Genomic DNA, 22,344 nt, shown 5'->3' on the forward strand with positions numbered 1-22,344 from the left:
CAGCAAAGTAATTTCTTGCTAGCTTTTTTATTGTTCAAATGGTTTTATTCCTTTGCCTTGGCAACAAAATATGCCCCAAACTAAATATAAAGCCTAGAAGAGTAGGGTTACGAGATAGGGTTGCCAACTGTTTTCTTAGCACCCCCCACCCCCCCCAATGATGATCATCTTCATAATAATAATAAGCAGCACTTCCATACATACGCCAGGGGAATTTCTTGCTGCTTTTTGCAGCACTCAACAATTCCCGATCTTGTTGTACAGAGATGAAAAAATCTTTGCAGAAAACTGGAAGTTTACGCAAATTTGGAGATTGCTTTTAATTAAATCTACGCTACATTTGTTTAGCTCGTCAGACCATTTATTCCCCGCATACATCCCTTTTCACTGACAGATTTGGAAATGTCATTTCTTGATGTTTTGATCACATCTTGAGTGGTGCAGAATTCCTCATAGAGCTGATCCATGTTTATGAGTGCTTCTGTTACGATCTGAGAAACAAAGCTTCTTGTAGAGGCCAATGGGTTTCAGTTTCATGATTTCGTTGTAGAAGAGAAATCAAACCCTTTATCAATGTACTGAGTCATAAAACTTAATGAAGTCTCACTCTTTGTTGTGGTAGTAGCTTTTCCATCAGTTGTTTGGCTTGGAATCTAAAAGCAAACAATCCTCTTTTACGGTTTAGCATCTTCATCTTAAAATGTACATTTCTGCGTACACGTCAGTAATGCATAGGTTTGATTCCTCTAATGTTCTCACAAGTTCGTCAAAGACACAACAAGTCATGTTGTGGAAAAAAACACAATACATGCACTTTAAAGCCACTGGGCTAGTGACTTGAAGTAGGCTGTAATTACTGGCCAGCTTCTCAAAAGTTGGTCGACTGCTGGGCTAAGGGATAGCCATCTTGTATTCGCATGTCGTAGTACTTCTTTCCATTCAATTTCATCAAACTCAAAAAAAATTCTGAGTTCTTCTCTGCATTTTGTGGACACAGAAAAATGGCTGTAAGTTTTGAACACAATCATTTCTATGTCAACTGACAGCTGATCACTTGCATGTTTGCAAGTAATATGGGCTATGTGTGCAGAGCAGTTTGCCTCCAAAATGTGGTCATTTTCAGTACATAACAACTGATACACTGAATTGTGTTTGCCATAGTTCACATTTGCATTATCAGCAAAGTATGCAGTAATGCAATTAACATTAAGCTGGTTTTTCTCTAGGCAGTTTATTACAGCATGATGAATGCCACTTGCAGATTCATCACTGTCTTAACTTAATCAGATATGGTAAAGTATCACAAGCACATTGGAAACATCTTCTTGTTCCCTTTATTTGAGGCATCCGTCGCTACAGAGAAATACACAGGCTGTTCGAGCCAAAACATTGGTCACTAATAGGTCTAACCTTGGTTCTTCCACAACACAATTTGTTAGCAATATTTAAATTGCGAAACATTTCACTTGTAAGCTTATTGCCACAGTCCATGCTGTAGTAAATAAGGCTGTTTTTCACTGTGTGGTAAACGATTACAACTTTGCATGCTACAATTCTGTCACTTTGTGTTTGAAGAGACAAAGAATTTGCTAATATATGTCATACCTTTGGCCTCTGTGATTTTCTTATGTCCATTGGTTACTGCACGCTACTTTAGATCAGTTTTGCCTCCATGGTCGATAGTGAATTCCTGCCAGCTCAAAGTACAGAAGGCTTTACCAGAATCGCCACTCTTCCCATTGACATTTCTATCTACAGTCTCTTCATTTTTTTCTGTTTAGGCCCAGAACTGTCTGGAGTTCCCGCTGTTTTACTCAAATTAAATCTAACGTTTCCTGATGCGCTGCAGTTAATGTTAGCAGCTAATAATAGGAGTTCCAAATGTTTGTTCCACTATAGTTACATTGGTTCAGTAAATCATGGGACTGATCCTGTACGGTATTGTCTAATTTGACAACTTTACATCATTGGAAAGTAAGGTAATAATAAAACTGGCTTTGCATAATGATATTTCATATATGTTGAACTATGGGATAAAAAACATTCTGTACTGATAAGTACAGGGCAAGCAATTTTTTCTTTAAATATGAAATGTCCCTTATAATACGTCCTGGGAAAAGTTGACAAGTCATTTATTATACAAAAATAAAATAAACAATTATGTGTTTAATAATTAATATTCTGTTTAACTTCCTGGACCATGGCTATGTTATATAGAGAATAATATATGGGTCAGAATATATTGCCACACAATAACAAGCCGTGAGCAGCCACGAGTGTATTGCTAGCTCAAAACTAACAAGACATATTTTTGTGTGCCAATATATTCTAACCATATTATTTTATATATTCTATGCTTCTTACTTTCTAGTTTTGATTGTTTGTGTAAACTGCGATGTGCTTCAGACAGAAATTGTTTCAAACTCAAACCCATTTTCTTTTTTTTTTTTACTGACTAGATGAAATTGGAAAGGTGTATGTCCAGGTCTTTTTCAAGTTTCTGGTGAAATTCTCTCGTTCCTCCCACTGAACACAAAATACAACATTGTGAGGTTTATGTCAGTGTGTATACAGTATATTGGAGACACATATACACATATGTGTCTCCAAGGCCACAATGTCCTGTAGTGTGGGGACCAGAACTGAACACAGTATTCTTCACCATTATCTAGCTTGGGATCAGTTTTATATTATAACTTTTGTTTCCATGTGGATCAGCAATGCCAGGATGCAGGAGCGACTTGTATACGAGTTGGGACCAGCATATCAGCATTATCTTTTTTTGTTCATTTTGTTGCTTAATGCACATTGTAATGGAATTTCCTCCTAGTGGTTAATAACACTGACATCAGATTAAGACTTACCTCTCGACTACTGAGCTTGAATGATAAGACGTTTGTCTTTAAACCGTATGCTTTACGGTTCACATCCAGCCCTTATCTTTCCACTCAATTCAATGGGCTGAGATGCCAAGTCATTACAACATCAAAAAGAGTAAAGAAAGTTTTTTTTTTCTTTTCTTTAAGTAATACATATAAAATACAACGTGAAATAGAAACATACAGATAGAACCAATGTTTACATATTGCAACTTAATATCAGTATTTCTATTGTAATAACACAATCCAATCACAAAATAAACAAAACAACTCTCTCCAAGCTTGTATGCACAGACCAAAAGCTTCAGGAGACAGGGAGTCTGCAGCTTTTCACTTCATCAGACCACTAAAACAACAGTTACTAATAAAAAACAGAACGATAATAACAACAATAATAATAATATGAACTTGTGCAAACAAAAACCACGCATCTACACAAACACTGTAATGTACCAGCTGGGGAAACTGTGAAATTCAAAGGACTTTGAATCATTTAAAAAAACTTTTGTTTTCTTGAATAGTCTTGTTCTGGAAGATTCCAGCCTTCATATTTACCTCAAAATTTACCTCTGGAAGAAGAATATTGCTCCATTTTTAATACAAATATCCACAATAACTCTTTTAACATATATATTTTAACAATAAATATTCAGTCACTTTTTAAGTCTTTGGTAAAAAGGCAATTTTCAGAATTAAGAAACTGGATTAATTCGGGATGCTCTGAAAGGCCAGGAATAGATTTCAGAGGTCCTTTGTGAAATTCTCATTTAATAAGAAAGCGTCTCAGGTAAAAGACATAACCAGACACCAGTTTTCAATGGCTCCTCACACTGTGGTTGCTTGACTGAGCTGCAGTGAGAGAGGGGAGTATTCCTTCATCCTCACACAGAGCCTCCCTCGAGTCCATGGGTTTTGCAGTGCCAGGGGCTGGAAGTCATCTTGCAGCCACCTCTCCTTCTCCTCTACCACCAACACCAGCCCAAAGTGCTCCAGCTGCTCCTCTCTGTACACAACTTCCTCCAAGCTTCCCAGCAGCCTCCTGGAAACATTGTTCATCTCCATGACAACCAGTCTCACAATCTCCCTAGCTGGTGTTTTCTGAGTGACGCAAAGCTGTGAGAAAGGAATGAAGGAAAAACTCAAGACTGTATTATTGCCCCCTTATGTTGTTCTGATGTTTGCAGTCATTCTCAGTGGTATAGCTGCTCTTCAGGTCTAGTTGCCTCCCATAGACATATGTAATGTAGGCTAGATCACCCAAAGTGTCTTTATATGAGTAAGCACTAATGCCATCTAGGAGTGCATTGCCAGTAAAAAAAATAAATAAAAAGAAACCTGATCCAAAGAGGCAGATCACGAGATAGCGCTGGCTTTTCTCTAAGACACTTTCGTTGCTCTGACCTATGTTAGATGTATCTAGGGAAGGCAAAAACAACAACAACCATTTAAAATGATTACAAACATCATAAAAATAATATTAAAAAATTTAAAAATTTAAAAATTTGAAGCTTCTTATGTACGTACAGCTAACAAAATAATTCAAGCACATTCACTTATTATTAAACTCCGATAAAACAGAGGTAATGCTATTAGGATAAAAAAATCAATTAAACAATACAAATTCAGATGTTTTTACACTTGACAGCTTTCCATTCAAGTTGAGGTCTGAAATAAGAAATCTGGGTGTAATCTTTGACCAATATCTCTCATTTGAACCATATATTAAAAAGATAACCAAAGTATCCTTTTTTCATTTAAGAAATATTGCTAAACTAAGGTACTTTCTCTCCATGCAAGACACAGAGAGGTTGATGCATGCTTTTATAACATCCAGACTAGATTACTGCAATGCTCTGTTCTCTGGTATTCCCAGATCAATCTTTTCTCGACTGTAGCTTGTGCAGAACGCTGCTGCCAGGGTCTTAACAAGAAGTACGAGATACGATCACATTACCCCAGTACTGGCAGCCCTGCAATGGCTCCCTGTAAAGTTCAGGGTTGATTTTAAGGTTAAGCTTATTACACACAAAGCATTAAATGGTTTAGCTCCCTCATATTTAAATGATATTTTAATCCCATACATAAGACCACTGCAATCCCAGGACGCAGGACTGCTTACTGTCCCTAAGATTTTTAAAAAGAACACAGGAGCTAGAGCATTTGGCTTTAGGGCTCCCGAACTATGGAATCAACTGCAAGTTTCTGTAAGGGAAGCGCCCTGTGACAATTTATTGTGAAGGGGGCTATATTAAATAAAGATTGATTAATTGATTGATTTACTGTCCTCTCCTTGAAGAAAGAGGAAAATGTCAAATCTACAAATGACAGTACATTAGGGTTAGGCAAGATTACTGGCATTGTTTTGTTGGCTCTATGTACTTTAAAGTAGTTATAGCTTATGAAACAATTCCATAAAATCGTGTATGTTACACACTTCCATTCACTCAGGTCTCACACATGCAGATTGAAAGAACGCATGTTACAACAAATATGTAATTAAAACTAAGAACATTATATCTGAAACAACAGTAAGTTAAAGAAAGCATACCTTCATTAGCTTGTTACTTTTACACTTCCTAGGTAATTTCCTATGTCAGCAATATCTCTGGGGTCTAAGCATAGTACTGGCTGCAAAGCTTGTCGGTCAAAATAGGAAGCAGCTGGTAGGTTAATGACAGGAAAGAAGGTGTTGAAGGGGTGGGGGGGGGTTCACTGCCCAGTTGAAATGTCCAGGAGAGTGCAAGTCTACTTGAAAGTAAAATCAAGCAAACAGTCTAGTCTGGTGCAAGATATCATTTTAAAATGAAAATACATGTTTGCTTTACCATTTCTAAACCTGTCGTCATGTGAGAAATGTAGTGGAACAGATTTGGAACAGCAAATGAGAAACACACACAGTACCTTCACACTGGTTTCCTTAGACAGTCCGGTCCTGTACTGAGGATACACCCTCAGGTTCACTTGACGAGGCCTCCTTCCTTCACTGGCTGGCAGCACCTCATTAGCGGAGGTCTCAGGGAAGCCATTGGTACCCTCTTCAGAGCGTGCCCGGGCGTGGAGAGGGGGGGTGGTTGGCTGAGGGTCCTTGGTAGGTGGGCAACGGTCAACGGAGGATGGACGGGGGCATCTTCGACGAGGGGAGGGGCCAGGCGCGGGGAATTCCAGACTGCTGGTCCGTACACAGAAGGCCTGTCTCTTCTCGGTGATGCGCAAGAGCTCGATCTGTCGGCTCGGGAGAATAAAATCACTGTCAAAAAGCTCAGGGGGGCATCTGTGCTCTCCAGGCTCTGCCGGCTGCAGCTCATGGGCCAGCAAGACGTCAGGAGCACCGTCGCGAAGCCCCCTGCTGCCTATGCGGGGGCACCCAGGCTCCATAGAGGAGGAGGAGGGGGAGGAGAAGATGAGGTCTAGGTCCCGGGGGCTCTGCGCTCGGCTTGAGTCGTAATCACTGTCTGTAGCCAGGAAGACTTCAGAAGAACCTTCTTCATCGGAGATGCCATGCAGATCTGAGGGAATAGAAGTGCAATGGAGGTAAATTTCCATTGGGGTTTAAACAGAAGCATGTTACAGAACTGCATGTGTAATCTCAGGCTGTTTTGTGAGGAAGCTTCTTAGACATGAATAGAAATGAAATTTCATGTGTCACGGTTTCAAACCACAATGTTTATTTTATATTTTTTTATCCAGGCTCAAAAAAGTGGAACAAGTAATTTATTTTACAACAGGAATATGTGCTCATTTCACAAAATACTATTAGGGTGTTTAATCATTGCAAGCAGTCTACCAGAATTGGGGAAAGGCAAAGATCTAGCTGCTTTTGAAAGAGGCATGATAGTGGATGCATGTGGAGCAGGTGCCACAGTAGCAAGGACAGTCAAGCTAGTTCTGTCACTTCAAGAATCATCAGAGCAGATCAGCAATGACAAAACGAAAGGAAAGTGATCTCCAAGACAGACAGCTGTGGCCACAAACGGCTAGTGACAGACAGTGGTAAAGACTGTCGGAGAGGCTTGTCAAGTCTGAAATATCAATCAAGTTAATGGATCCCTTGAGAGACCTTCGAGCATCATGTGGAGTCTATGCTGTGTACGGGCTGTGGTCAGTGCAAACAGACAATACGATATTAAATACAGGTAATAAAGTGGCTAGGCTGTGCAGGTTGATGAAATAGTGTGCATTTAGTGCATTTATGTCTAAATTATTTCACACTATAATTGACAAGCAGTATTGAAAGCTGTTGAACCCTGACTCCTGGCCGGACTCACCTGAGTTGTGCTTGCGGCCAGTCTCTGGGGAGGGAGTGGGAGAGGGGAGGTAGTCGAGCTGGGAGGAGGTGGTAGAGCGAGGTTTCTCCCTCACAGCCTCCTGAGAGAAGTCGATTATCCAGGCCAGCGAGATCCCTCCAGATGGCTGTTTGTACCTGGCATACTGAAGAGCATCCATAATCCATCGCATCTCCCTCCAGACTTCTTCCATTTGCTGATAAAAAGAACACATTATTCAGTAGAATTTGGGTAGTGAAGCCAGAGAAAACTCTTCATTATTAATCACTTACAACTACACCAAAAGAAATAAAACTGTCAATACTATGAATCCCACCAGATCCAAAACATGCTCATTATTTGGTTATTTATTTTGCAGTAGGTTTACTTAGCACTGATGCACTTTATCCTGTTCTATCATCTATCTGCCAATGCAGTTATTTGTTTTTGCAATCAAATAATAAGTCTTGGATCTGACCATTTACCTGTGAGTGTGCATAATGCCAGTACACCAGCACTTGTATTCTTGTTCTAATGCAGAACATAAATAGCATGGTCTCTTACCTAAGGCTCCTGACCTCATTGTTACAGAGGGGGAGCACTATAGTTCAAGACCTCTGTAAAACATTATTTTTCTTGACCTTTAAATGTGTCAAACACTGTTTAAAAGTTAGAATTCCCTTTGAGAAAGTCCTTGACCTCATCAGTATTGCCCAATGGGAGGACAATCCTGGAACCCTATTTGTGTTGCCTCACCTGCACGTACTCCTGGACCTGCTGGTGTTTCTGCTTGGCCGCCAGCAGCTCTGACTCGGAGAAGGCCTCGCGCAGGGTTTGCTGGGTCATCAGTGACTCCAGCTCCAGCAGGGCTGAGACGCGACAGTACTGTCCGATAAACGCCTGGCTGTACGTGTAGAAGTGGACTGGAGAAACAAAGAGGAGAGGATACGGTTAGAGTGTGTGAAAAAAGGGTTTCTGATTCCAAGCCACAGGGAAATACATTACATGCAGGGGGCTACTTTGTATGATGTGTAATAATGATTATGTAGTAAAGGCCACTGGAGTGCAGGGTGGGTCATGTGATAAGGAGCTTGCTGGTTTGAATCCTGGTCACGCGGAGCAGCTGATCTTGGCTGGGGGTAAAGCGTGATCATTTACACATTTTCTTTTGTATTATGTAGAAATTATATTCATAAATTGTCAACTCAGTGACATTTGTGGGTTTTCGGGCATAAACTGCTTGTTTCAGGTCCTGTCACAACATCTCAATGGGGTTTAGGTCTGGACTTTGATGAGGCCATTCCAAAATTTTCTTGTTCTTCAACCATTCTGATGTAGACGTGCTTGTGTGTTTTGGATCATTGTCTTGCTGCATGACCCAGCTGCGCTTGGACCGATGGACTGAAATTCTCCTGTAGAATTCTCTGATACAGAGCAGAATTCATGGTTCCTTCATTGATGGCAAGTCGTTCAGGTCCTGATGCAACAAAGCATCCTCAAATCATGGCACTACCACCACCCTGCTTGACCGTTGGTATGAGGTTCTTACTGTGGAATGCAGTGTTTGGTTTTCGCCAGACATAACAGGGCCCATGTTGGCCAAAAAGTTCCACTTTTGACTCATTTGTCCATAGAACATTGTTCCGGAACTCTTGAGGATCATCCAGGTGCTTTTTGGCAAACTGGAGATGAGCATTCATGTTGTTCTTAGTGAGCAGTGGTTTCCACCTTGCTACTCTGCCATGAATCCCATTTTTGCCCAGTGTCTTTCTGATGGTGGAGTCATGAACACTGACCTTAGCCAAGGCGAGAGAGGTCTGCAGATCCCTGGATGTTGTTCTAGGGTTCTTTGTGACTTCCCGGACAATTTTATGTCTTACTTTTGGAGCGATTTTGGCAGGACAGCCACTCATGGGAAGATTCACTACTGTCCCAAACTTTCTCCATTTGGAGAACATGGCTCTGACTGTGGTTTGGTGGAGCCCCAGAGCCTTATAAATTGCTTTGTAACCCTTTCCAGACTGATAGACAATGATAGAAAAACTTTTTTTTTCAGGAATTTCTTTTGATTGTGGCATGATGTGCCTCTAGAACCTGTGTGCTGACAACTTCACTCTGATGGCAAGGGCCAAAGTTAGTCAGATTTATATTGGGCAGGGCTGGCCCAAATCAGGCCTGATTGTTAACCAAGGTATTCAAATAGCTGACCCTAATTATCCATTTAACTGGGTTGAGTTAACTAGGGGGGGCAATAACTTTTTCACACCTGAAAATTGCATGTTTGATTACCTTGCACACCAAACAAATGAAAGAAGCACCAAACTTTGGTGTCATTTTTTTTTCTCTCAGACTCTATATACTACTACAACCCACATAAATGTGCAAAAATGCAGAAAATCGTACAGGGTGCAAACATTTTTTCACAGCACTGTATATACTAGAAGTTAGTCCGTTTGGTTATGTATCAGGATACACACTTTCCATCAAGATAAATACATGTAAAGCAGTATCTTGATCTATCGATGAACAATGAATTGTATCACCCCTATTTGAAAGCCAATTTTTGTCCCAGCCTGATGGGAGCCTTACCCAGTTCGAAGATCTGCAGGGGAAGTGTGAGGAAGCCGGAGCGGGGAGAGTAGGGGTTGTTCTGTCCAGGGACGGTGCACACATCATCCGGAGGGGGCAGGAGGAGCAGGAACGAGACCTTCTCCCCAAACTCTAGGACCTCCTGGCTGTAGATACGGAAGTGCTGGGCCTAACAGAGAAAGCGAGATAACAGATTCAATGATGTTGCTAATTTACATATCTTCAGCCTTGCTGTAAATATCAGCAATCAGTATCATACTCAATAAGGTAGATCCTAAATCTTCAGTATGTGCATGCAAAAAACCAACCTTCAGATTCTTATTCTCTCAATAACTTGTCCTAAAGAATGTGCTAACCTAAAGGGGGTGTGACTAGGATGACGGTAGTGGTGATGTCAGACCCGGAAGAACACAGAAACCAATGCACGTGATGGCGGTGAACCTGAGACGCTACGATGTCCAGCGTTTTATTAAATAAACAAAAGATTTGAACAAACAAAAGACACAAAACAAAAGAGTGTTGGCCAAACAAATAAACAAATAATAAACAGCAACAAAACAAGTATTGTGCTGGTGTATAAACCAGCACGCTAGCAATTGTTATATTCCTTTTACAGACTTCCGTCTCCTCTTATGCTCCACCTCGAGCGCAGACAGCTGCAGGGTTTTATATTCTGGCCGAGGGGTTAACTAGCTATTAATTAAAATTACCTTATTACCCCTTCGCCACAGTCTGCATGAGATTAAATAAGGATGCGTGACTGTCAGCTAGTTAAATAATCAGTAGCTGATCAGTCACGCATCCTCACAAGGTTTTCTCGCTCGTCCGGCCAAACAATACATAATAATAATAACAAATATTAATAGCAGACAGCTTTTGCGATCGCATTAATATATAAATCAAAACAATAATAAACAAAAGGGGTGGGACACTCCACCACAGGGGGTTAATGAGTAAAAGATAATCTTGTAATTAGTAAATCTCACACATGGGACTTTAAATAATTTTTTTAAAATTAGGAATACATATTAAGACAAACATTGACATTTCTCTATGTTGTAATATGTCATCCATAAAATAAACAAATAGTGCTAAGGTCTTATCCAGTGTTTTCAACATCATACAAAACACTGTTTAAAGTTATTTCTGAACTAATTATGGCAGTTATGTTCTTGCTTAAACAGATAGGGACTGGCCAAGAAACAGTAACAAGTAAATCATTTTACAGTATCTTCTAATAAAATGTACCACTTAATGCGATAACGGGCAGATATATCCAAGTAAACAATAGGAAATGAATGGATACAAAATGTATCAACCAACTTTGAGATGTTGTGAAAGGCTAGCTCTTGCTCTACCTGATTGACTGGAAGTGGAGAACCCCTCCTGTATGTTGTGAATGTCTCGCTCTTGACCCTACCTGATTGACTGGAACGTTGATCTGTCCCATCAGCTCTCTGGCTGCCGTTCGCAGGTCCTGAAGGATGAGGTTCTGAGGGCTCTCTGCATTCTGCTCAGCCAGGACAGAGTCATCCAGGGAGCTCAGGTTCTGCAGCCACTCCCACTCCTCCCTGGGACACAAATATCCACCAGTTGTATCAGCTATTATCTTATCCACACTGCCTAAATATCAACATGCTTCAGCGTTCTTAAAGAGCCAAAAAGACAAAGGCTATTTATCCAAGTCTACACACCTCTCCAGTATTTTTGTTCTCATTAAAGTAATTGTAGCTAAAATAATAATTCCATAACTGTTATCCATTTTGCACCGCCATTAGCTATACAGGTCTATAATGAGCAGTATTGACAGAAACACATGCTACAGCACACATGTATTTTCATTTTAAAATATGACAGCTGGTACTACTTTAGGTTAAAGGAAACTCTCAGTTCCTGTGCTTTTTCCTCTGTTATCTGTTTGCACTTGTACCCCCTGTATCATTTCACCTCAGCAGTGTCTTCCTGGTCAGATCATGTTACTGGCTAAAAAGCATGTCAGTCAATAGGGAAAGCAGTTGATTTGTTAGTGATGGAAAGAAGCCAGTGAATGTGGTGCGGACAATTTCCCTCTCCCCGTCTTGTCTGTAAAAGCATGGCTTTTTTAACCTAGTATAGTACCAGATACCATGCTATAAAATGAGAATACATGTTTGCTATAACGCAAGTTTTTTTTTTTTTTTTTCCAAAACTATATGATTGAGACAAAATGAATATATGTGCATGGTGGATATATTTTATGGAACTATTGTTTAACTACAATTACTTTAAACATCTTCCATGTTTACACACACACACACACACACACGTAAACTTCTGACTTGCTTCTACCAAAAACTACAGCTTGTCCAGCATTCCCCTTTATATCAAAACAGCCAAACTGTGGAGTTCAACGAGCCTTACATGGCTCAAAAGCCTTCCGCTGGACAGCCCTGCTATGCAGTAAGACTTGTGTGCTTTCAAAAACTCATGTACTGAAATTATCACTAATTCACCACTGTAGAGAACACTTACACTGGGGTTCACACCTGTAAGAGGGAACCTCTGAAGGCCTACAACAGAAGATCAATCCAGCAAGGTCATTATTCTATCAGTGTTTACATGGTACACTTAAAAAAACAAGTTATAGTCACTGCTCTGAATTAAAAGAACATGCACTGAGCCCAAACTCAAGTCAAAGCGATGGACAGCCCTATGTGTTTCAGATTTGTTGACATGTGTAAGAATTGTTGTAAATAGATTATGGGAGACGGTGCAGTGAATTGTTCCGTTTGTTTGTTTTTGTTTAACGAGGGCTGTGGCGCTCATCCGAGGTTTCCTGTACGGCTGGCTACTTAGTCAGGCCTCTTATGAGGAAAATGTAGCTCACATTAATATTCACCCTTAAAATGGCAACAGTTAATGCTTAGCTGTTTATAATTGAGGTGTGGAAAACCAAAGTCATACTGTAATTTATCGGACATTCATTCTGTGACCAATAGCACCCACAGACTGTGCCCCTCCCACCTCCCCCGCACCTGGAGATGTTATGGTTGTATCGCACTTTCACGTGGCAGAGCATGTTGGGGAGTTTCTGAGGAACCAGAACCCGGATTTGATCCACTGAGCTGCACAGCTTCAGGTACCCCAGGTAGAGGCCTGGAGACAGGGCCTGCCTGCTGCGTCTGTGATAGGCCAGCTTCTCCTGAAACACACAGAGGGGTTAAAAATGGTAAACTAAGGCTTTAAAATACATTGGCAACTGTCTTGCAAGTCCATTTTTAATCAAGTGAATCCTATTCCTGCCACAACACTGTACACTACAATACTACTGATGCATTGGGATGTGACTTTTAATCCACAATACTGATCCATCATTCTGAAGCAGTCCTACGTGCAGTGTGATGAGAAGCATGTCCAGGGCAGTAGGCTCTTCCGGTGATGAGATGGACTTGCGCTGCATCTGGAGCTTGCTCAGCTGAGTCCATCGCATGTTTTCCAGGGACTGACTTGAACCCAGGTCACGTATTGTCACCAGCAGCGCATTCCCGTGCTTGTCTTTAATTGGCTCAAAGTAAACCCTACCCAGATCCTGGGTTCCCAGCATGTCCTGTTCAATTAAAAACAATTATTGGTTCAGAACTCTGCTGTCTTAATGATCAAAAACCATATCTATAATGGACCCCCTTTCACATCATTAGGGGAAGAAGTGTTAGGGAAGCTTGACTGAAGCCTTAAACACTAGAACTGCCACGGCAGTCATTTTGATGACTTGAGGTTTTCAAATTTAAAATTACTCTGCGTGTCTGAAAGTTATGCGGTTGTCCATTTATGAATGTTCCTAAATACATGCATTAAATACCCTGACGGTGTTTGAAAGGCAGGATCGTGAAAATAAGGACGCTATAATTCTGACAGCCTTTTACAATACATGCTTTTATTTTTAATATAACCTACAATATTCAATTTTATTTTTATATGCAAGCCTGTTATTATCTCTGCGGGACTTGACAGGCATCAAATCCTTTGTTTTGTACAAGGAATGCACCAGGGAAAATATCAGTAGAAGAGATTTCATCTTCAAGCTAGCCACAAAGCTTCGGCTGAAACATTTCGATCAGAAAACTGCGCAGCAGCAGACTTCTGCAGCTCCACCTGGATTCAGTGCTACACCGACACGTGCAAGAGAAAACATGTTACTTTCGTTTTAGTTACTCGTATAACCGCGCAGGTTTTAGTTACTGGTATAACCGCGCAGGTTTTAGTTACTGGTATAACCGCGCAGGTTTTAGTTACTCGTATAACTGCACAGGTTTTAGTTACGAATATAACTACGCTGGTTTTAGTTATGAGTATAACCGCGCAGGCTTTAGTTACGAGTATAACCGCGCAGGTTTTAGTTACTGGTATAACCGCACAGGTTTTAGTTACGAATATAACTACGCTGGTTTTAGTTACGAGTATAACAGCGCAGGCTTTAGTTACGAGTATAACCGCACAGGTTTTAGTTATGAATATAACTACGCTGGTTTTAGTTACGAGTATAACCGCGCAGGTTTTAGTTACTGGTATAACCGCGCAGGTTTTAGTTACGAATATAACTACGCTGGTTTTAGTTACGAGTATAACCGCGCAGGTTTTAGTTACGAGTATAACCGCGCTGGTTTTAGTTACGAGTATAACCGCGCAGGTTTTAGTTACGAGTATAACCGCGCAGGTTTTAGTTACTCGTATAACCGCGCAGGTTTTAGTTACAAATATAACTACGCTGGTTTTAGTTACTCGTATAACCACACAGGTTTTAGTTACGAATATAACTACGCTGGTTTTAGTTACGAGTAACTGCGCAGGTTTTAGTTACTGGTATAACCGCGCAGGTTTTAGTTACGAATATAACTACGCTGGTTTTAGTTACGAGTATAACCGCGCAGGTTTTAGTTACGAGTATAACCGCGCAGGTTTTAGTTACGAGTATAACCGCGCAGGTTTTAGTTACAAGTATAACCGCGCTGGTTTTAGTTACGAGTATAACCGCGCAGGTTTTAGTTACTCGTATAACCGCGCAGGTTTTAGTTACGAATATAACTACGCTGGTTTTAGTTACGTGTATAACCGCGCAGGTTTTAGTTACGAGTAGAACCGCGCAGGTTTTAGTTACTGGTACAACCGCGCAGGTTTTAGTTACGAATATAACTACGCTGGTTTTAGTTACTCGTATAACCGCACAGGTTTTAGTTACTCGTATAACCGCGCAGGTTTTACTTACGCGTATAACCGCGCTGGTTTCAGTTACGAGTATAACCGCGCAGGTTTTAGTTACTCGTATAATTGCACAGGTTTTAGTTACGAATATAACTACGCTGGTTTTAGTTACGAGTATAACCGCGCAGGTTTTAGTTACGAGTATAACCGCGCAGGTTTTAGTTACGAGTATAACCGCGCAGGTTTTAGTTACGAGTATAACCGCGCTGGTTTTAGTTACGAGTATAACCGCGCAGGTTTTAGTTACTGGTATAACCGCACAGGTTTTAGTTACGAATATAACTATGCTGGTTTTAGTTACGAGTATAACCGCGCAGGTTTTAGTTACGAGTATAACCGCACACGTTTTAGTTACGAGTATAACCGCACAGGTTTTAGTTACGAATATAACTACGCTGGTTTTAGTTACGCGTATAACCGCGCAGGATTTAGTTACTGGTATAACCGCACAGGTTTTAGTTACGAATATAACTACGCTGGTTTTAGTTATGAGTATAACCGCACAGGTTTTAGTTACGAATATAACTACGCTGGTTTTAGTTACGTGTATAACCGCGCTGGTTTTAGTTACGTGTATAACCGCGCAGGTTTTAGTTACGAGTAGAACCGCGCAGGTTTTAGTTACGAGTAGAACCGCGCAGGTTTTAGTTACTCGTATAACTGCACAGGTTTTAGTTACGAATATAACTACGCTGGTTTTAGTTACAAGTATAACCGTGCAGGTTTTAGTTACGAGTATAACCGCACTTAGTTACTCGTATAACCGCACAGGTTTTAGTTACGAATATAACTACGCTGGTTTTAGTTACGAGTATAACCGCGCAGGTTTTAGTTACGCGTATAACCGCGCAGGTTTTAGTTACGCGTATAACCGCGCAGGTTTTAGTTACGCGTATAACCGCACAGGTTTTAGTTACTCGTATAACCGCGCAGGTTTTAGTTACGAGTATAACCGCGCAGGTTTTAGTTACTCGTATAACCGCGCAGGTTTTAGTTACTCGTATAACCGCGCAGGTTTTAGTTACGTTACGTATAACCGCGCAGGTTTTAGTTACGAGTATAACCGCGCAGGTTTTAGTTACTCGTATAACCGCGCAGGTTTTAGTTACGCGTATAACCGCGCAGGTTTTAGTTACGCGTATAACCGCGCAGGTTTTAGTTACGAGTATAACCGCGCAGGTTTTAGTTACGAGTATAACCGCGCAGGTTTTAGTTACTCGTATAACCGCACAGGTTTTAGTTACTCCAACTATTTGGGACGCTCCGGAGGAAGGGTGGGGTAAATGGCAATGGGCTCCTATTGGCGTGTCACAACAATCAATGCTTACTATAACCGCGCTGGTTTTAGTTACGAGTATAACCGTGCAGGTTTTAGTTACGAGTATAACCGCGCTGGTTTTAGTTACGAGTATAACCGCGCAGGTTTTAGTTACTGGTATAACCGCACAGGTTTTAGTTACGAATATAACTACGCTGGTTTTAGTTACTCGTATAACTGCACAGGTTTTAGTTACTGGTATAACCGCGCAGATTTTAGTTACGAATATAACTATGCAGGTTTTAGTTACTCATATAACCGCGCAGGTTTTAGTTATTGGTATAACCGCGCAGGTTTTAGTTACTCGTATAACTGCGTAGGTTTTAGTTCGCGTATAACCCCACAGGTTTTAGTTACTCGTATAACCGCGTAGGTTTTAGTTCGCATATAACCGCGCAGGTTTTAGTTACTCGTATAACCGCGCAGGTTTTAGCTACTCATATAACCGCGCAGGTTTTAGTTACGCGTATAACCGCGCAGGTTTTAGTTACTCGTATAACCGGTTTTAGTTACGTGTATAACCGCGCTGGTTTTAGTTATGCGTATAACCACGCAGGTTTTAGTTACGAGTATAACCACACAGGATTTAGTTACTCGTATAACCGCGCAGGTTTTAGTTACTCGTATAACCGCGCAGGTTTTAGTTACGCGTATAACCGCGCAGGTTTTAGGTACGAGTATAACCACGAAGTTTTAAAAGGAGTTGACAAAGCTAACCCTAGCCAATAATTACAACAGAGAGTACAGGACATATTTGGAAGTTTTGTAGAGACAGATATGGAGAGGAGCAGTCACTTTTTATGCAGACAGTGGCTGGTGGATGGCTGCCCTGCACGCGGCAGTGCTTTTACTAGGTGAGCCATGGGGGTGTAACTTTCTCTTAAGTTCTTAAGAAAAGCCCAGGAGAGAGCAGATATTTGTACGACCTGAAGCTGGGAGACAGCATGAAGCATCTTGAGTCGAGTCTGAATGGTGCAGGAGCAGGAAGACTGGGAGGGGCTGAGGCACTGCCGCAGCCACAGGATATCCTCCCACAGACAGGACACCTGCAAGAACCAGAAGGGGCATGCTTATTTAAGCCCCCTATATAGAATGTTCTATATGTTAAAGAGTAAAGGTGTGTTTTCACAGTCGGACAAACTTAAAGTTTATTAATTTTTTGTTGTTTTTTTTACAGTGTTTGCAATCATTATGACTGGCTCTAATTGCTCAATTTTCTACACACACATACATACAATGGCTTGCGAAAGTATTGACCCCCCTTGGCATTTTTCCTATTTTGTTGCCTTACAACCTGGAATTAAAATGGATTTTTATTTGGATTTCATGTAATGGACATGCACAAAATAGTCCAAATTGGTGAAGTGAAATGAAAAAAATAACTTGTTTCAAAAAATTCTAAAAAATAAATAAGGGAAAAGTGGTGCATGCATATGTATTCACCCCCTTTTCTATTAAGCCTCTAAATACGATCTGGTGCAACCAATTACCTTCAGAAGTCATATAATTAGTTAAATAAAGTCCACCTGTGTGCAATCTAAGTTCACATGATCTGTCACATGATCTCAGTATATATACACCTGTTCTGAAAGGCCCCAGAGTCTGCAACACCACTAAGCAAGGGGCACCACCAAGCAAGCGGCAACATGAAGACCAAGGAGCTCTCCACACAGGTCAGGGACAAAGTTGTGGAGAAGTACAGATCAGGGTTGGGTTATAAAAAAATATCCGAAACTTTGAACATCCCACGGAGCACCATTAAAGCCATTATTAAAAAATGGAAAGAATATGGCACCACAACAAATCTGGCAAGAGAGGGCCGCCCACCAAAACTCACGGACCAGGCAAGGAGGGCATTAATCAGAGAGGCAACAAAGAGACCAAAGATAACCCTGAAGGAGCTGCAAAGCTCCACAGCGGAGACTGGAGTATCTGGCCATAGGACCACTTTAAGCCGTACACTCCACACAGCTGGGCTTTACGGAAGAGTGGCCAGAAAAAAGCCACTGCTTAAAGAAAAAAATAAGCAAACACGTTTGGTGTTCGCCAAAAGGCATGTGGGAGACTCCCCAAACATATGGAAGAAGGTACTCTGGTCAGATGAGACTAAAATCGAGCTTTTTGGCCATCAAGGAAAACGCTATGTCTGGCGCAAACCCAACACCTCTCATCACCCCGAGAACACCATCCCCACAGTGAAGCATGGTGGTGGCAGCATCATACTGTGGGGATGTTTTTCATCGGCAGGGACTGGGAAACTGGTCAGAATTGAAGGAATGATGGATGGTGCTAAATACAGGGAAATTCTTGAGGGAAACCTGTTTCAGTCTTCCAGAGATTTGAGACTGGGACAGAGGTTCACCTTGACCATGACCCTAAGCATACTGCTAAAGCAACACTCGAGTGGTTTAAGGGGAAACATTTAAATGTCTTGGAATGGCCTAGTTAAAGCCCAGACATCAATCCAATTGAGAATCTGTGGTATGACTTAAAGAGTGCTGTACACCAGCAGAACCCATCCAACTTGAAGGAGCTGGAGCAGTTTTGCCTTGAAGAATGGGCAAAAATCCCAGTGGCTAGATGTGCCAAGCTTATAGATACATACCCCAAGAGCCTTGCAGCTGTAATTGCTGCAAAAGGTGGCTCTACAAAGTATTGACTTTTGGGGGGTGAATACTTATGCACGCTCAAGTTTTCTGTTTTTTTGTCTTATTTCTTGTTTGTTTCACAAACATTTTGCATCTTCAAAGTGGTAGGCATGCTGTGTAAATCAAATGATACAAACCCCCAAAAAATCAATTTTAATTCCAGGTTGTAAGGCAACAAAATAGGAAAAATGCCAGAGGGGGGTCAATACTTTCGCAAGCCATTGTACATACATAGACACAATCATATACATACATACATGCATAGACACACACACGAAGTACCATTACAAATCTAATACCATTACAAATCTAATAGAGTTTCGGTGTGAACATGTCTACCTTGCTGAACCACAGGAAGTCCTGCACGAGGGAGCTGGAGTAGGAGTCATCAATCTCCATGATGGGAATCTGGTCTTCCTGAGTTACCAGGATGTTGTCATCTCGGTAGAATATTGAAGTCAAATACAAACCCCTTCAACACAAAACAGGCAGATCATTCAAGTAGCATACACCCTGCAGCAGTGCTGTAAATACAGAATTGGAGCTACTGGTAAAATTAAAAAGTGGAGGCCAGCCCTGTAGGTGTACGCTTTGAGATGACTGAGCCATGCCTTTATCAGATAAGCCACTTGGAGACTCAAAAATCTGTATCCCTAATAAAAAAAAGTACCTTTTGAGAGTTTTCACAAACTTGCTGGTTGGCTGGAAGAGATGTCGTAAACTCTTGGAGACAGAGTGTTTTCTGATTTGCGGCTGAACTTTGCAACTCTCTGTGTGGAAAAACATGACACTGGCCTTTACAGGTCTATCTTAAACAGTGACATTTTTTTATGAAGGTGATACAGGCTTGGTCATGGCTATGGGATTAAATCATGGGACACAGGTTTAGAAATGATCGTAAAAAAATATACATATAGAACATAATTATTAAAAACAGACATGTTTCAGCTTCAATGCATCCAGAGTTCAGTTCTTAAAAGCAGTGATATGTGGGGAAGAGTTGCAGCAACTGGCAGTACACTGCTGTACAAGAGGGCTGTAAATTGAAAACAAAGATTTCCATAAACAGACGTGCAATGTGAAAGGGGTATACTTGCAGGTTATAAGCACTTTAGTTATAACAGACACCCAGCTCTGTGACAGCTGTCTAGGGCTGAGTTTACATCGTATCCATTCAAAATATTTCCTATACATTTTTGCTATAAAGCTCTCAACATATAAGGGCCTACACCAGGGGTAGTCAATAGGCAGCCCATGGGTCGAACCCGGACTGCCAGTAGATTCTGAATGGACCGCTATTAGCTTATGTAATCTTCAATACAATGTGCATTGATTCCATGATTGAGGGGGAGAAAAAAAAAAAAAAAAGTTCTTTTCAAACCCCCTTTAAGTTTCAGCCAATAAAAAAGTCGATTTCTTCTTATAAGAAAAAAAAAAAAAAGACGTTTCTCACTGTTCACTCACAGGCTCTGTCATATTGTGGAAACACTGCAGTTTTCCAGCTTTTTTTCGCCAACTGCTGCGCATGTATGGAGTTGATAGTGAAAACCATTCTTTTAAAAGAAGAATGGACTGATACTTACTGCTTCATTTTGCCAAATCGTCCAAATGCTCGACCGGTTTGTGTAATTTGTACAGAAACTTTGGCTGTTGTAAAAAGTATCCTCAGGGCTCCAGTGTAAGACAACACAAGATCGCCACTTTAAATGGTGGTTATATTCGGAGCACAAGTGTACTAAATATTAATTTGTAAGAATGTAAAATCTTGAAATTTATTTATATTTTTGTATACACCTAGGCCTAGGGTTGCTACCTGTCCGGGTTTGACCAGGACAATCAGGGAATTTGCATCTGTGTTTGGGTGGCATGAATTAACAAGCCCGGACACCCTAATGTCTGGTTTTAACTGAAACGCATAAGAAACACCAACCTTTCCTTTAATATTTTCTTTCACATACATTAGTTGCTTAAAGGATTTCCACTATCTTAATAGAAATGTACTGTTTAGTACTGATCTGTACATTCTACTTTGTGGGACAACATACATAACCACGTGTTATAAACAATCAAATACAGTACTGAACTGATGTGTCATTCAAGATTCGTGGCATTTCTGAGAATCCTTCACCCTGAACTTGAAAATCCAACTTAATATGGTGGAGTCATAGAAAATGTCACCTCCTTGCCACATTTGCCCCCCACTGTAGTCGTACAGGAGCAACGTGACAATTCAGTTTTGTGATTAAGAGTCAACAGAGTACAAACAAAACAATACTTGTGTGTTTTTTACTGGTATTGAATCATAATGTTCATACTTGTTTTGCTTTTGTTTTTAATCATCTCTTGCTGCTTTACATTACATGAATCTGCGTGTTAATAAATACATAACCTAAATACATAACAGTAAATACAGTCGTAGCTCAGTAATTTGTAACATAGAAAAATCCAAACCAAATTTGAGTACATTTTGACTAATTTGGTCTCTTTTTGTCGACACACAACCGATAGTGCTGTTGTATTGTAGTTTTTAATGTGTACTAATAATGTTTTGTTAATCCTTATTATACAGGGGGTGAATATGATATGACATAACAGCTGTAAAATAATTCTGCCCATCACAAACTGCCTTTTCAGGCTCAGAAATCCAGAGACTTTCTAGAAAAATTATTTGTGAAAGAAAAAAAACAGGTAGACAGCATCATCGTTTCAGAAATTGCAATGATGCAATTTTCCATGTCGTTCCTTATCACCACAGCTACTTGTCTCAGGTAAGATTAGACTCTAACGTACCATGATATAGCTACTGTTTTTCTGATTTGCAAGTTCGATTGTTAGAAATATCAAGAGCACAATACTGTGTACATTGCATGATTATTGATTTATATCGAGATCTGGTGGTATTGTGTTAAACTATATTGCAGTATTTCTCAGTCACACTGCAGTATATGTCTGTGGAAAAGGTGGTATCCCTACCTAGGCCTGTGTATTTCTGGGACAGGGGCAGATGTGGTGTGAAAAATGTGTTTCTCTGGACCTTAAACTTACCATGACCAAGAAATTTGGACCTTGACAAAAAATAATTAATTTCCCTGGTGTACACAGTGGCAATCTTGCCTTAAAAATGAAATATTTACTATTGAAGTTGTTACACCTTTAATGAAGCTGCCAGAGGCCATATTCGTAAAATATATATTGTCTACTGCCACATTTATACTACTATGTGTATCAAATCCTATGTAGGCTCACTTGTGCAATTTAAAGATCCTTTTTGAGAGTCATCGTTACATTACCTCAGTCTTCAGTACACTGTTTAGCATTTTATGAGATGTAATACATATTAAAAGAGGGTATAGATTAAAGAAGGAGCTCACAATACCGATGCAAAGTAGGCAAAATGATCTTAAATTTGC

The 22,344-nt window shown here is 40.6% G+C and overlaps 1 protein-coding gene across 2 annotated transcripts in view; it reads right to left on the reverse strand.

Moving 5' to 3' along the window:
• Window positions 1-2,995: 2,995 nt before the first annotated feature.
• The window catches only part of LOC121330915 (ankyrin repeat and fibronectin type-III domain-containing protein 1-like), a 263,569-nt gene continuing 244,220 nt past the window's right edge, over window positions 2,996-22,344 (reverse strand). For both annotated transcript variants that reach the window (XM_041277886.1, XM_041277885.1), the window contains 11 exons: window positions 19,605-19,704; window positions 19,274-19,406; window positions 17,213-17,332; window positions 13,101-13,316; window positions 12,745-12,911; window positions 11,151-11,301; window positions 9,731-9,899; window positions 7,898-8,064; window positions 7,145-7,358; window positions 5,781-6,385; window positions 2,996-3,992 (listed from right to left, as the gene is read on the reverse strand). In XM_041277886.1, coding sequence (XP_041133820.1) covers window positions 3,705-3,992; window positions 5,781-6,385; window positions 7,145-7,358; window positions 7,898-8,064; window positions 9,731-9,899; window positions 11,151-11,301; window positions 12,745-12,911; window positions 13,101-13,316; window positions 17,213-17,332; window positions 19,274-19,406; window positions 19,605-19,704 — 2,330 coding nt within the window. In that variant the 3' untranslated portion in view covers window positions 2,996-3,704. The remainder of the gene's footprint in view (window positions 3,993-5,780; window positions 6,386-7,144; window positions 7,359-7,897; window positions 8,065-9,730; window positions 9,900-11,150; window positions 11,302-12,744; window positions 12,912-13,100; window positions 13,317-17,212; window positions 17,333-19,273; window positions 19,407-19,604; window positions 19,705-22,344) is intronic.

Source organism: Polyodon spathula, chromosome 18 (genome assembly GCF_017654505.1).
Source record: "Polyodon spathula isolate WHYD16114869_AA chromosome 18, ASM1765450v1, whole genome shotgun sequence".
Lineage (NCBI taxonomy): Eukaryota > Metazoa > Chordata > Actinopteri > Acipenseriformes > Polyodontidae > Polyodon > Polyodon spathula.